The sequence below is a fragment of the Leopardus geoffroyi genome, chromosome B1 (genome assembly GCF_018350155.1).
Source record: "Leopardus geoffroyi isolate Oge1 chromosome B1, O.geoffroyi_Oge1_pat1.0, whole genome shotgun sequence".
NCBI classification, from domain to species: domain Eukaryota; kingdom Metazoa; phylum Chordata; class Mammalia; order Carnivora; family Felidae; genus Leopardus; species Leopardus geoffroyi.
Genome location: NC_059327.1, coordinates 103,482,952 through 103,498,556, shown reverse-complemented (window position 1 = coordinate 103,498,556; position 15,605 = coordinate 103,482,952). Strand labels below are relative to the sequence as shown.

Here is a 15,605-nt window from a genome sequence, read left to right as displayed (position 1 = left end):
ACTAGTCGGTAGAACGAAAATATTTAAGCAAATAAAAGGCAAACGTGTGTAGTAGGTAAGGGGGTGGTCTCTGTAGCCAATCTGTTTGCATTCCCATCTCCACTCTGATACTTACTTGCTTGTGCCTCAGTTTCTCATTTTTTAAGAAGGAATCATAATAATACCTACCTTAAAAAGCCCTAAATTTTTTTTAAATTTACTAACAAATTGTTATGAGCTCTTAATAAACAAATTGTTATGAGGCTTCTTAAATGAATTAATGTGAAGGCCCAGACTAGTACCTGGCATGTGATTGGTGGTCTTTGTATTTATCATAATTATTTCTATTAGTGTCATTAATAAACTTTATATTAAAACAAAGTAAAAATGGATTAGTTGAATTGGAAATATCATACTTTCTTGAGAGAACCCAAAAGACTTTTTTTTTCCTGCTGTGACTTAAACAGACTCTTCTGTGGTATAATCGTGTTTATTGTGGGTCATCATGTGGAATAATATAATATGTTCCCATAATGCCCAGAATTGGTTAACGTCACTAGTTTTGATGAGAGGGACCAGGATTCCTTTGTTGGTATACCGGCATCTTTAAAACACATTATTAACACTACTATAAAAACTGTACACATATAAGATAATTTCCTAAACTGAACTAAAAACAACTTAAATATCTTTAATAGTACTAATTGTAAAAAAAAAATATTTTGACTATGCACATTTAAGTCATATTATGAGCAGTCATATTTGCCTCATCCTTTATTGTTTACGAAGTAATTGTATATTCCATAAGTACTCCAATTACTAATATTCATATAATACAAATATGATGTTATAAACCAGAACAAGAAACCCGCTATGGATTTGCTTTAATGAGTAGAGAAACTGCCCGTGTCCTCCACCAGAAAGACAAGAAGAGTTATTTTCTTAATAGGACCTCAGAGGGTATCTTTTATGGCCTACAGAACTGGAATGGAAGGCTAGAATATTATTATACTGGAAAGGATTTTATTATTATGTGTTTTCTCTAAAGTTTTTATTTTATAGTTAAGGTAAAAAGTGAAATCCAGGAAAGGCCTAAATTAGAATTGCTCTTAGGGGATTAAGCATGTCCTTAAAAGCTGGAAAAATATGTCATTTATATACAAACCATAAGCACTGTTAAAAGGCCAGACCAAAAAAGAACAGCATGAGAAATAATGCAGTGACAAGACAGGTACAGCAAAATCCAGAACTATTTAAAACATCAAATTTCCAAGTGGAAAGTTCATAGAATGTATCTATCTGTGCCCTAAACAGAATAGTGAGCTAAGAAATGTAGCTGGATACAGGGTGAGCTGTTCATGGTCTTTAATATGGCAAGTGACTTAGATGCTTGAGTTTGGGGAAGCCATATGTAACAGAATGAACAGTCCAGAGAGAGGTGTTGACAAGCAAAAGAACACAGGGCACCCTTGGAAAAGAATGGAAGGCAGCACCAGGCACACCCTGTGAAGCAGTGAGTTGTCCTTTCCAGTTTTCAGCCCCTACAAATAACTCACATTATTTTCAACATCTTTCTTGCAAATGTACTTGCTCATATGTATTAATTAGTGGTCACAGACTTACAGACAAGCCTCTAATTCAAGAATGTTCCTGTTACTGGCAAATGCTCTGCAAGATAGCATCTTTTATACTTTTTAGCATTAAAATGTTGCTATCTATTTATTTGGCACTTTGCAAATTATAACTCCTATTCCTCCTAAACACATTCACAACTCAAAGAATGGGGAAACTTTCGGAGTTTGGACTTTTGTTTCTTTCATTGTTTTTTCTTTTAAAAAAAAGTGTATCCCCAAATGTCCACCATAAATATAAACATATAATTTCAGATACATCACTTTTATTTTTTTATGTAAAGTTAAATAACTTTTTTAAATTAAAAAAATTTTTTTTGAGAGAGAGAGAGACAGAGAGTGGGGGAAGGACAGAGGAAGAGGGAGACACAGAATCCGAAGCAGGCTCCAGGCTCTGAGCTGTCAGCACAGAGCCCGATGTGGGGCTCAAACTCACAAACTGTGAGATCATGACCTGAGCTGAAGTTGGAGGCTTAACTGACTGAGCCACCCATGCATCACTAAATATCTTCCTTTTTAAAAACAAGTATAGGGGGCGCCTGGGTGGCTCTGTTGGTTGAGCGTCAGACTTCGGCTCAGGTCATGATCTCGCAGTTTATGAGTTCGAGCCCCACGTCGGACTCTATGCTGACCGCTCAGAGCCTGGAGCCTGCTTCGGATTCTGTGTCTCCCTCTCTCTCTGCCCCTTCCCTATTCATATTCTGTCTCTCAAAAATGAATAAATGTTAAAAAAATTAAAAAAATAAAAACAAGTATAGTTTTTTATACTAAATATTAATGAGTTGAAATATAATCTTACCCTGGTATGGGTACGAATATGCATCTTCAGTCCATCATTTTTACTGAATCCTTTTTCACAGTAAGGGCATTGATAGGGCCGCTCACCTGCAAACAGAGGAAGTCTCCAGGTCAGAAAAAAGTAAGGTAGCAAAGCACTGTGCCATTTGGTAGGCCCTGCACTACCAGAAAGAGGCTCCACATGCAGCTGAGCCAACACACGGTGGGCAGTTCAGGGCAACGGACTGTGTCTTCCCCTTGTGCACGGAGGGACTGAGCCCAGAGCACTTCAGTATTTAAACATTTGCCAACATCAGGCTTGTGTCATGTTCCTTTTAATACGTGAGCCCAAGTTAAATCTCCTGATTTTATGCTGGGCTCAATCGCATGAACTGTGAGATCATAACTTGAGCCAAAATCCAGAGTCAGACAGTTAACCCACTGAGCCACCCAGGTGCCCTGATTCTTTGTTCAAAAAAATTTTTTTTTAATGTTTATTTATTTTTGAGAGAGACAGAGCACGAGCAGGGGGAGGAGAGGGAGAGGAGGACACAGAATCTGAATCTGAGCTGTCAGCACAGAGTCCGACGTGGGGCTCAAACCCACAAACCACAAGATCATGACCTGAACCGAAGTCGAGCTTAACCAACTGAGCCACCCAGGCGCCCCCTTGATTCTTTGGTTTTAAAAAGAGATTTCATATTCTATATCAGTTGGGGGTGATGAGTTTCAAAAGAATTTCATAAATTGGTAATATGTTAAGTAGAACCACTAGTAGTTCAATAACTGATCCATACTCGCTGAGATTACTGAGTACCTCCCATCTAGAGGTTATTATTTAGAACACAGGCAAACCATTTTTAAAAAAACAAGTGAACATACACAACACATTAAAAGAAAAGAAATTTGAAATGACAAAATGTGACAAAATTTAGTCTCCAGGACAAATCTGAAGCTACCCTCTGGTCAAAGCCTAATTATTTAGAAAGAACAGTAACTCAGAATCACTATTTATTCTTTATTCTCTCATTTAACAATGCACTTACATGGCAGGATGCCAGACCCTGCAATCAAAGAAGGACACACTAAAATGTTTGCCTTCAGCATATGTAAAACTTCCATGTCTTCCTTTTCCCTCAGAGACAGGTCTTTCCTTTCATAAGCAGCATATGTTAGTCCTTTACTTGCTCATGTCCCATTTGAATCTCACTCTCGTTCAATCTGGGTATCACTCGCATTATTCCAGCAAACTCCCCTGTGAGGTCAACAATGAACTCCCTGTTGCTCCAATGGTCACTTTTCATCACAGTCTTTCTGACCTTCCCATTGTGTCTGACACTGCTTCATGAGATGGCAGCGACAATGTTGAGTTGCAAGGCCCCTGTGTCACATGGGGCCTTTCTCCGCCTAAGTACTGTGTGTTTTCAGCAGTAACATCACGTAGACGTGAATGTAGCAGAGCCCCCAGTGAAGCCTCATATTCCCAGCCTCCCACCGGGAAGGAGCACCCAGGACTCTCCCTTTGAATTGGGCACTATAACATGATGGCAACCTCCCAAAATGGGAAAAAAAAAAAAAAAAAGGTAAATAAAAGTAACAATGGCCGTACAAACAGAAACAGTACTCTTTAAAGAACTATCCAGACTTGTCAACTTCTTTTGTGAGACAAAAATCAACCTTTGCACTAGGGAAGTGGACCTGGAATTTTTGACCTTATTATAATCATGACCCCTAGGAAGGTGTGGCTCTTCACTGTCAGAAGAATAAAGGCATAGAGTCCAATTTATTCGAAAAACTATGAAAATAGAATCTTATTTTAACACTAAACTTATAACACGTATTTATCTTAATTCAGATATCTCTGTAGAGCCCCAGTCTTGAGAGAGTCATGCATCAACCAGGTATCTTTCTTTATTTGGATACCCCACAAATAACTCCAATTTGGCATTCTGAATTGATGTCTTCAACTTCTAATCCTATGTGCTCTGCATCTCCTGCCCTGATTAGTGATGCCACACTCATCCAGTTACCAAATAGGAAGCTTAGCCCTCCAACGTACTTCCTTTTATTCACTGTTCCCTATATCCAGTACCTAAGTCATACTGATTGTACTTCTCTGATATTTCTGTAATGCTTCTCCTTGATGATGATGACAAAAATGAAAATGAATTAATAATAGTAGTAGTAACAGCATCAGCAGTAGTGGAAGGAGTAGTAGCTACAACTGCCATTTATTGATTTCTTGACCATTTAACCTTTACCATGCATACCCCTTCCCCCCTTGCAAAAAAAGAACTGAAGAATACAGAATAACACAGCAAAATGCTAATGCTGACAGTGGTAACTCCTGCATCATAGAATTCCAGATAATTTTTTTATTTCCTTCTTATAAAGTATGAAAAGCAAAGCAGTCTTTTAGATTTTTCAAAGTTTGTTTTACTTTAGTGATAGATAATGAAGAATGCTAAACTGTTTCTTATTTATTAACAAATCAACCAACAAATCAAATCTAGATTACAAATAAAGCATGATAAAAACAGTAAAGTGGTTTACACTTTCAAAAAGTCATTTCAAAATTCTTCTCACAAGCCTAAAATAATTTAATATTCATGGTATTCTCTTTGTTTAGCTTTAGGTGTCTTCTCACTCTCCAAATACCAGCAGAATATCCAGCAAACAAAAATCAAAGACTTGTAGTCATCAGGTAAATTAAATGTTAATTAAGCCTAATGTAACATACCACATTACTATTTTCTTTCTTAAGAGCTAAAATTGATTAAGCAAAAAAAGAGAGAAAGAAATTCTAGAGAATGGAGCAAAACAAATCCATTCTTTACATTACCTAGAGTCATAATATAGAAATTTCCTCTATAGACATGAAAATGTTAACTTCTGTTAGAAGGATAGATTTTCTCCTTTTTTTAGAATCTGATTGTCCTGAATTTGAATAATACTTGTCCTCTTTCTATATAACTCTGGGGAGGTTATTCAACCTCACTGAACCTCTGAAAAATGGGATAAATTGTATCTATCTCATAGGGACAGTGACCATGTATTCAGGTTTGCCTAAGGCAATTTCAGTCTATGCTGCTTATCCCAGATTAATGATTAACACTACTCCCTTCACTTTCACCAGTGTCCCAATTAGGACAATAAAAATACATGGTTAACTATTACAGATTGAACTGTGCCTCCCCTCCAATTCATATGTTGAAGTTTTAACCCCCATTACCTCAAAATGTGTCCTTGCAAATGTTATTTGAGTAGCGTAGATCCCTAATCTAATATACAAGAAGATGGTCATGCAAAGACACACACAAGGAGTACTCCCTGTGAAGAGTCCAGTGATGTGGCCACAAGACAAAGAACTACCAGAAGCCAAGAGAAAGATCTCAAACAGGTCCTTTCTTAGTGCCAGAGGGAGCTGGCCCTGATGACACCTTGATCTTAGACTTCTAGCCTTCAGAACTGCGCAACAACAAATTGTTTAAACTACTCAGTTTGTGGTACTTTGTTACAACAGTCCTAGAAAACGAATACAGTCACTGGACTCATAAGGTTAGCAAATTTTTATAATTTTTTAAAAAGTTTATTTATTTTTGAGAGACAGCATGAGCAAGGGAGGGGCAGAGACAGAAGGAGAGAGAGAGAGAATCCCAAACAGGCTCTGCGCTGACAGTACAGAGCCTGATGTGGAGTTCAACTCACAAAACCACAAGGTCATGACCTGAGCTGAAACTGAGACTCTGACACTTAACCAACTGAGCCACTCAGGCGCCCCATTAACATTTTTTTAATGTTTATTTATTTTTTAGAGAGAGAGAAAGCAGGGGAGGGCAGAAAGAGAAGGAGACACAAAATTCGAAGCAGGCTCCAGGCTCCGTGCTGTCAGCACAGAGCCCAATATAGGGCTTGAACTCATGAGCCATGAGATCATGACCTGAGCTGAAGTTGGATGCTTAACCAACTGAGCCAACCAGGTGCCTAATTTTGGCAATTACTATCTTTACTGATGTCTCTCTGTGCTGCACATGAGGCGTATGTAAACTGCCCAAAAGAAGAGAAACGGGTACCTCCAGAGGACTGAATTTCTGCTCCGTTCCTACTCCAACCCTGAGATCCAGTGATAATGAGCTGATATGTTTGGGAAATTTGGGTAAGTCCAATTCCACTCATTCATTGTAATATCCCAGAACAGAACTCTAATCTTAAAGGATGTCACTGGGTAAATGGCTTTGATGAATAGAATTCATTTGAAATCTAGCCTGCGTGATTTGCAAATCAGCTTACACTCTACATTAAACTGCTACCCTCTCTATGCATTTGTTTGGAGCATCTTTAAGGCAATCAAGCCCTTAAGACTCTGAGGACAAAGCCATCTGTGGTCCCACACAATCTGCAGCTGAAGGTGACCTGTACAAGTGAACATGCTAATAACTATTAAAGTCATTTGCCTAATTTTCATTTTTAAAGGAAGCTGTTATTCTTAGTTGTTTTTTTTTACATTATGCATATGATACTTTCCTTCATTATTTCAAATTATTGTGATGCATATGTCTCTAGGAAATATTTTTATCTACACATTAGATTATTCTGGAGTAAACAGGACTTAATCTTCAATTTGAGTTAACCCTGAGAATATAAATCTTTCTTTTTTATTTGAGAGAGAGAGAGAGAGAGAGAGAGAGAAAGACTGTGTACGTGAGCTGGGGAGGAGGGCAGAGGGAAAAAGAAAGAGAGAGAGAGAACTTTTTTTAATATTTATTTATTTTTGGGTGAGCTCAAGTGGGGGACAGGGACAGAGAGAAAGGGACAGAGGATCTGAAGTGGGTCTGCGCTGACAGGCTGCCTGCAGTGAGCCTGATGCGGGGCTTGAACTCATGAACTGCAGGATCATGACCTGAGCCAAAGTCGGAGGCTCAACCGACTGAGCCGTAACATATGCCATTACGTATCATAATGTGGCTAGTATTTTGTGTTAATTAGGGTTAGAGTTTCTAAAGTTATTGACAAAAACTCTGCTCCTTGCAATAGCAGTTAACATTAACCAGATTTTTCTGGCTGGTAAATTCAAGTATTCTTTTAGTTATCAAAGCTCATCAGGAAAAAGTAGAGGGCAAGTCAGGAATGTGTGTTATGTCTCAAAGCAGGTCCCAAGTTAATGCAAATACTAACATAATATTAAGCTGCATACTGAGAACCACCTTCAACATTCAGAAGGGAAACACAATACTGGAAAATATCTGAGATTCAGCTACCAACAGCCAAATTTAATGACCACAGCAGCACAAATAATATTAACATGTACATAAAGGCAAAATATTTTTCACTTAACTAAGGAAAATAGATAAATTCTTTGCATTTGCTTCTCTCTTTAAATTATATTCTGACACTATAGTCTTAAAATCCACCTGTGTTTTCTTCAAACATATCAAGGAACAAACAGAAGCATGGTGGCAATTGTAAACGGTTGATTTCAAGTTGATTTTCAAAATGCCACAAAGTGGATACTGAATGAAGCTAATTTAGTCATGCATTAAATATTTCTTGAGCACATAACATCTTCTAGTTACTATCCTGGGCTTTGGAAATGCAATTGTAAATAGTCACAAAGTCACTGCCTTTTCAGTTAATTTTACTAATGTACCGAAAAGACAAGAAAAAGTAAAGAAAAAACAAAATAATTTCAGACATTGATAAATTATATGAAGAAAATAGGTTTCAAAAAACAGAGACAGGTTTTAAGAAGACCTCTGTGGGAATGGGGTGAAGGACTGAGCCAACTTTGTTACAAAAGGCAAAAGAAGTGAATGAATGCCAATGCCAATCCTTGATGCCAATTTCACATGATTGAAGCACACTATTTTTTTAACTCTTCATATTTGAATTAGAACTATTTAAGGGGGGCCTGGGTGGCTCAGTTGGTTGGGCACTGGGCTTCGGCTCAGGTCATGATTTCGCAAGTTCGAGCCCCATGTCGGGCTCTGTGCTGGCAGCTCAGAGCCTGGAGCTGCTTGGGATTCTGTGTCTGCCTCTCTCTCTGCCCCTCCCCCACTCATGCTCTGTCTGTCTGTCTCTCCCTCTCTCTCTCCAAAGTAAATAAACATTGAAAAAACTTGAAAAAGAAGTATTTAAGCTTACTGAACTTGAAGTAAGTAAGTGCCTCCAAATTCTCATAGCTGGCCCACCTAAGATTGAAATAGCTTAAGTATTTGAAATGTGCAGGGAGGAGGGTAGAGGATGTTCAGAAAAGAGCTGCAGAAAATTGGAGAGGGCCTTCTTTTTTTTTAATGTTTTATTTATTTTTGAGGTAGAGAGAGACAGAGCATGAGCAGGGGAGGGGCAGAGAGAGAGGGAGACATAGAATCTGAAGCAGGCTCCAGGATCTGAGCTGTCAGCACAGAGCCCAACGCAGGGTTCGAACTTACGGACCACAAGATCATGACCTGAGCCGAAGTCAGACGCTCAACTGACTGAGCCACCCGGGCACCCCGGGGAGGGCCTTCTTGATGCAGCTAGTGGTAACAAGAGGGGACAGCTGGATGCCACATGGAGCACCTTATCAGAGTCTAGCCTAGTCCTCAAACAAGTTACCTTGAGTCTTTGAAGAAGAAAATGCACAATGACCACAACCATCCTCTGGCAAAAATAGCTAAAAACAGGAAAAACCAGATTCTGGTTTAATATATGCCATTAGGATTATAATTTATTGACGTTACCATTATTTCATGGAATGTAATTTTAATTAAAGACATCAGAACTCTAGACCTCACCAAAGGATTAACATATTAATATTAAAACAGAATCCTAAAATGTGTGAAGGTAGTGCAGGTTAACATGTATCTTCATGAGAAAAGGACCCTAAAGCCACAACATCACTGACCATCCATGTATTGTTCCACAACCAGCCTCAAAGTCCAACGTCTTAGAAACCTTGATATTCTCAAATTAGCCCCTGGATTTAAGAAATAAATTTGGCCACTCTATAAAAGGGATCTGCGATCAAATTTTATTTCAGGCTACTAAACACACTGCAACACATTTAGCAATAATGACCATGACCAACCTTGAAGATTAAAAAGTGTTAAAATGATAACTTTCATGTTCTGTATATTTTACCACAATTTAAAAACAGAAATGTAAAGCCAATGAGCCCTATGCTGTGGAAGATTTTAAGCAAGCAGAAAAGCTTACTATATAATGCATACATTTTAAGAGATTTTGATTAAAATAAAAGATTATTTTCTGAAAATATTTTAATAATTTTAACTTTTATTTTGTCAATATAATTAAAACCTATGAGATTTCAGAGACCTCTCATAAGTTTCTAAAGAGATGAAAAGATGAATACACACAGATAACATAATTTAAGATAAAATAAAGTTAAACTCCCACTTTCAATGAATTCAAATGAAATAATGTTTAAATAATTGGATTAAATAACACAACGATTTGGGGGCCATAGTTTTGCTTTTCACTTTGAGTTTTCCAACAAACAATCAATTTTGGAGAGGGCAAATTTCAACTGAAAAAGCAAAACTTAAAAGTGTATGTTCATGAAAAATACTCTAAGATGATTCCATGTGGTTGAGCTTCAAAATATAAGTTCTATATGGGAATTCTTTACAGCTTTAAATTTGTTTTCCACAAATATCATGAGACTATCTTGTTTTGCTTTTGTGGACTAAGGGCATTGTTATAAGACATCAAAGTGACTCGTTCTAAATAAAAATTAAATAAAAAATTTAATTGCACAAGCACCACCCAATCACTTTTCCAATTCCACCATTCCAACCCCCTCAATTTATGGAGCATCTAATAAACTAAAAGTACACCACAGAGAGAAGTGAAATGTTACCCTGACAGATGGGAGTAACTGAAGTTCATTCTTGGCACTTTTCTACTAATTGAAATACTTCTTTTTTTTTTTTCTGCAGCAGAAAGAACCATGGAACCCCACTGACCTCACTGAACCCCACGTTGTTACTCTTAGAATGCTCCTATTAATCAGATCCCAAAATCTCACTTGATCTGAAGAAGTTAAGCCCAAGGACACCCTTTCTGAAAGAAAGACATCAAAAATCTGAACTTGACATCTCCTTGAGTAATTCAACTTTTATTTTCTTTTTCTTTTTATTTTCTTTATTTTCTTTTTGGAATATTTATTCCCAACCAGAGAGAGCACTGTGGTTTTTTTTTTTTAATGTTTATTTATTTTTGAGAAAGAGAGAGAGCAAGCAGGGGAGGGGCAGAGAGAGAGAGGGAGACACAGAATCTTAAGCAGGCTCCAGGCTCCGAGCTGTCAGCACAGAGCCTGATGTGGGCTCAAACTCACAAACTGCAAGATCATGACCTGAGCCAAAGTCAGAGGCTTAACCAACGGAGCCATCCACACACCTTGTATTTCAACTTTTAAAAGTTTGAATAGTTTACGATTAGAAGGAAATTTCTTCTAATTTACTAATTAGAAGAAATTAGTAACTTCTAATAGTTACTATTAGAAGGGCAATAAAATATAAAAATCAAAATTAATGAATGAGGAAACATTCATTAACTGAATGAATCAAAATTCAAAATTTTTGCCATCTGAATCAAAACAAACCAATTTTTTAATGCAATTTCTACGAATGGAGCTAAGAAAAAGCAAAAGATGCATTCTTTTCCTGAATATAGTTACAGTGTCCATCCCTCATTTCTAAAGAGATGCCAAATCAAATGAGGTGAGGTTCATAGAGGAACAGAAAAATAGGAGAGCCATGTGCTCGCTAATTTTCTAATCTCAAATAAAAAGCCACAACTATTTATGGGTTGAAGGCAATATAAAAACTGCGTTTTACAGATGCAAACAAAATAGAACATGAGAGGCAGAATAAAAAAAAGACAAGAGTTCATGAAGATGTAGCTAGGAAAAGAAAGTAAAAGACTCCCTAGTGAAGATGCTCTGACTTCAGCCAACCAGGTGTATACATGACATGATCACATGTGATTTGTCTGAAGGGAGCGCGACACCTTCACAAAGTCCTTCACGTGAGCGCCGACAGAAGCAAAGGCAAATGTCGCACGAACAGGAGAAACATCTGAACAATCCAGACACGGGCAAAGTTTTAAAAACTCTGACCAAGAAAGAACAATTCCTACACGAGTTCTCCCCACTACTGTATGAAGGGACATTTTAAGGTAGGTAAGTAGACAAAGGGAAGGTAATTACTGATTTGGTTTTGTTCATAGGGAGTCAGACTTCGGTGGGAAAACTAAGAATTTCACCCAGCAGTTTCCCATATTTAGGAATCCCCACCGGAAATGTTATTTAGCCCAGTATTTACGAGCATAGTTTGTGAACAGAGGTCCTGGAGTGATGAAGTAGTCAAACCTCAGGAGCCTGCACACAGAGGGTCTACCTACTAACAGTGCCAGCGAGCAAGAATCAAGAGTATATAACTCTGAGCAGCAAGAAACTGTGAAAATGATTCTCCTTACCCCCAAACCAGAAAAGGAATAAAACCTTCCCCAGCCCCAAGGCACACTTCAGAGTTGCAGGAAAACAACACACAGAGAAGCTGTTCTCAGGGAGAAAGTGGTAGCAATGGAAGAAGAAAGTGTAGATCAGAGGAAACAAATCTCTTATAGTTTTCCTAAACTAAAGGAAAATGTTGGTGCCCCAAATTGGATACAGGTCGCTATTCATATTATGTAGAAATGTACTAACAGATAAAGCTGTTGAGATACAGTTGATGAAAACTGTTGTTTGGGTCACTTCCATTATATCAAATAATACAATCAAAAGATCCAAGTATACCAAAAAAAATGAAGAGATGATAAAAAGAGAGGTACCAAACAATGGTACATTTTAAAAAGTTTACTTATTTATTTATTGAGAGAGAAAGAGACAGCATGAGCAGGGGAGGGGCAGAGAGAGAGGGACAGAGGATCCCAAGCAGGCTCTGTGCTGTCAGCACAGAGCCCAACATGGGGCTCGAACATATGAACTGTGAGATCATGACCTGAGCTGAAAGAGTCAGACACTTGGGGAGCCTGGGTGGCTCAGTCGGTTAAACGTTCGGCTTTGGCTCAGGTCATGTTCTCGAGGTTTGTGGTTTGAGCCCAGCGTCGGTCTCTGTGCTGACAGCTGGGAGCCTGGAACCTGCTTTAGATTCTGTGTCTCCCTCTCTCGCTGTCTCTCCCCCACTCACACTCTGTCTCTGTGTCTCTCAAAAAAAATTAAAAAAAAAAAGGCAGATGTTTAACTGACTGGGCCACCCAGGTGCCTCAACAGTGGTATATTTCAAATCATCCCTATAATTGGAGTCATTGTGACTACATTACTAATCCAGTTGATGACTGTTCATGAAGCCACATTCCAAGACCAGTGTTACACCCTCATTCTTCCCTCTGTGCCTCATATCCACCCGATGACAAACCCTGACATAAGCACTATAGTTTTTGCGTTAGAAACTAGGGCCTTTGAAATGTTTGAAAAAATTTTTAAAAAAGATTATAATACTACCAATGAAAATGAAAATGAATATTTCTCCCTTTCTTTTAAGCTGTTATATATATGCTTATCACTAACTCAAAAATCAAGTGGGAGGAGTGAAGTACAGAAAGAGTAAAAAATAGGGAAAAAATATTAACATTCGACTGATGTGGTCAGTATTCAAAAATGATCTGAAGTGTCAAAATAACACAGAAAAAACAAAAATCATGTAGTTTAAGACTTTACCCAGGAATGACTTCTTAAGGAAAATGTAAGGCTCTGGAATTGTGATACTCAGAATATCATTTATTTGTATGCAGATTCTACACTCAGCTGTTCTGTTAACTCTTAGATTATCTGCAGGTAAGAGGGCATTCAATTTGGCCTAATATTAGTAATTAACCACCTAGAAAATAAACATAGCAAAATAAGCTTCCTCTCAACATAGAAGGTAATCTAATTCTTGTAAAAATGTGGAAAACATGCCTTTAATGTTCATCTGTGTTTATAATTACTTTGCTAATCGCCTATTTTTATTTACTCATAATTATCATATTGTCTTAATACAGTTTATAATCATTTATAGCTACTTTTTTATAACTTTGATATTCTAAAAAGAATACATGAATTCCTTTAGAAAAAGAATGAGAAAACAGCGGCTAAAATCCAAGTACAATCAAATTATGATATACTGATCCTTTATTTCTAAGCTGATCACAGGTATTTACTAAAAACATTAACTGTTTCCTAAGACAGTGATTTATTACTACATTCAAATGACAATGTGCAAGCAAGCCTAAACAGAAGGGCCAACACAGCCGGTATCTATTAACACAAAAAGTTGGTTGGAACTGTAGGCAAGTAATTAACCTTCTGGCCCAGAGCTTTAAAACCCCAAAAGCAGTTCCTAGAATTTCTTTCATAATTTATGAACAACTGATGGAATTCATGTCACAGTCCATGGATTCCCTTGCAGAATTGACCCCAGCTCTCACTGACCCTAAGAAGCTATAAACCAACAGGAGAATGTGCTCCACTATTTCGGCTGACCCGCAGAGTGCCATCCCTGTCTCTGTAGCTTAGGAAACGGGATGATAAATTACAGAGCTGCCTGCCAGGCACAGACCTAAACATTCACCTTCACTGATGGTGACGGCGACACACAGTACATGCACCCTCACTCACCCCAAGGCATCCCTGTTTGACAGCAAACCCTCCTCTATGTTGTACAGATGATCTATATTCTGCTGCTAAAGGTTATAAAAAGATGATGATGATGACACTGGGAACAGAGGGGCGGGCCGTATATCAAAGGAGGTGGCGTAACTGGTTAAATTCAGGCAGGAATACCGAAGACAAAGCACACAGCAACCGTGGCGGCGGCAGCTCACACTACTGCATGCGCGCACTGGGCTAGGCGCGGTGCAAGGATCCTGACATAGACCTTCACTTGTTCCTCAAAGCAATGCCATGAAGTGAGCACTATGCTTACCCTTGTTCTTTAGATGAGGAAACTAAGCTTTGAAGAGGTTGAGCAACTTACTGTAAAGCTCACACTGGGAGGAAATAAATAAAATGGAGTGAGTGCCTGTCATCTGACTCCAGAATCCAGATTTAGGATATGATCGAGGTATTAAATAACAAGGAAGTAGAGACAGCTGACTTTATGGTGAGAAAGTTTCTCCATAACTGGAATTAAGTAACAAACTACAGACCCTCAAGCTTCCAAATTGAGACTATCATCCTCAACTGGTTGATATATCAACGATCACCAAACATTATGGAAGGAATGTATGTAATTCTATAGTTAGTTCAAGAGTAACAGTAAAAATTAGAATAAGAACTAAAAGTACCAGCAATGTGTACACTGAAAAAAGTTTAAGCCTTTAGCTCCAGAGGAACAACAGTAGCATAACCTTAGCAAATCACTGAATTTTGCAGGGCATGGGTGCAATTAAGAGGCTTAAACTAGAAAATTTATGAAATTCACTTCTATTCTAAAAGTGAAGAATATTATACTTTATGTTTTTATTATTTTTTAAATTTTTAAATTTTATTGAAATCCAAGTTAGTTAACATATAGTGTAATGATTTCAGGAATAGAATGTGGTGATTCATCACTTATATATAACACCCATTGTTCATCCCAACAAGTGCCCTCCTTAATGCCCATCACCCATTTAGCCCATCCTCCCACTCAATACCTCCTTCAGCAACCCTCTTCTCTGTATTTAAGAGTCTCTTATGGTTTGCCTCCCTCTCTCTTTTCATCTTATTTTTCCTTCCTTCCTCTATGTTCATTTGTTTTGTTTCTTACATTCCACATATGAATGAAATCATATATTTATCTTTCTCTGACTGACCTATTTCACTTAGCCTAATACACCCTAGTTCCATCCACGTTGCAAATGACAAGATTTCATTCTTTTTGACGGCTGAGTAATATTCCATTGTGTGTGTGTACATGTGTGTATGTGTGTATACCACATCTTCTTTATCCATTCATCAGTCAATGGACATTTGGGCTCTTTCCATAATTTGGCTATTGTTTATAATGTTACTATAAATATTGGGGTGCATGTGTCCCTTCAAATCTGTATAAAAGCAACTGCCTTGTACACATCTGCCAGGTATGATCCTTTTCTAATCACCTAATTATGAAGGATGAATGGACTTTACAAGGTGAATACAAGGTTTGTAAAAATAACATTTTCAAAGTTAATGGGAAAAAAAAACACGAAGTT

At 37.8% G+C, this 15,605-nt stretch overlaps 1 protein-coding gene and 1 long non-coding RNA gene across 6 annotated transcripts in view; one reads left to right on the top strand and one right to left on the bottom strand.

Moving 5' to 3' along the window:
* The window catches only part of PRDM5 (PR/SET domain 5), a 216,273-nt gene that overhangs the window by 48,489 nt on the left and 152,179 nt on the right, over positions 1–15,605 (bottom strand). For 4 of the 5 annotated variants that reach the window (XR_006710158.1, XM_045468690.1, XM_045468698.1 and 1 more), the window contains one exon: positions 2,410–2,495. The exons of the other annotated variant lie outside the window; for it this stretch is intronic. Coding sequence is in view for 3 of the 4 variants with exons in the window: in XM_045468690.1 (XP_045324646.1) it covers positions 2,410–2,495 (86 nt within the window). In the remaining variant the exon portion in view is untranslated. The remainder of the gene's footprint in view (positions 1–2,409; positions 2,496–15,605) is intronic. 5 annotated transcript variants of the gene reach the window in all.
* Positions 3,435–10,485, top strand: LOC123593170. The gene is made up of 3 exons (XR_006710166.1): positions 3,435–3,970; positions 5,017–5,091; positions 10,325–10,485. It is a non-coding gene; the product is annotated as an uncharacterized LOC123593170 (long non-coding RNA).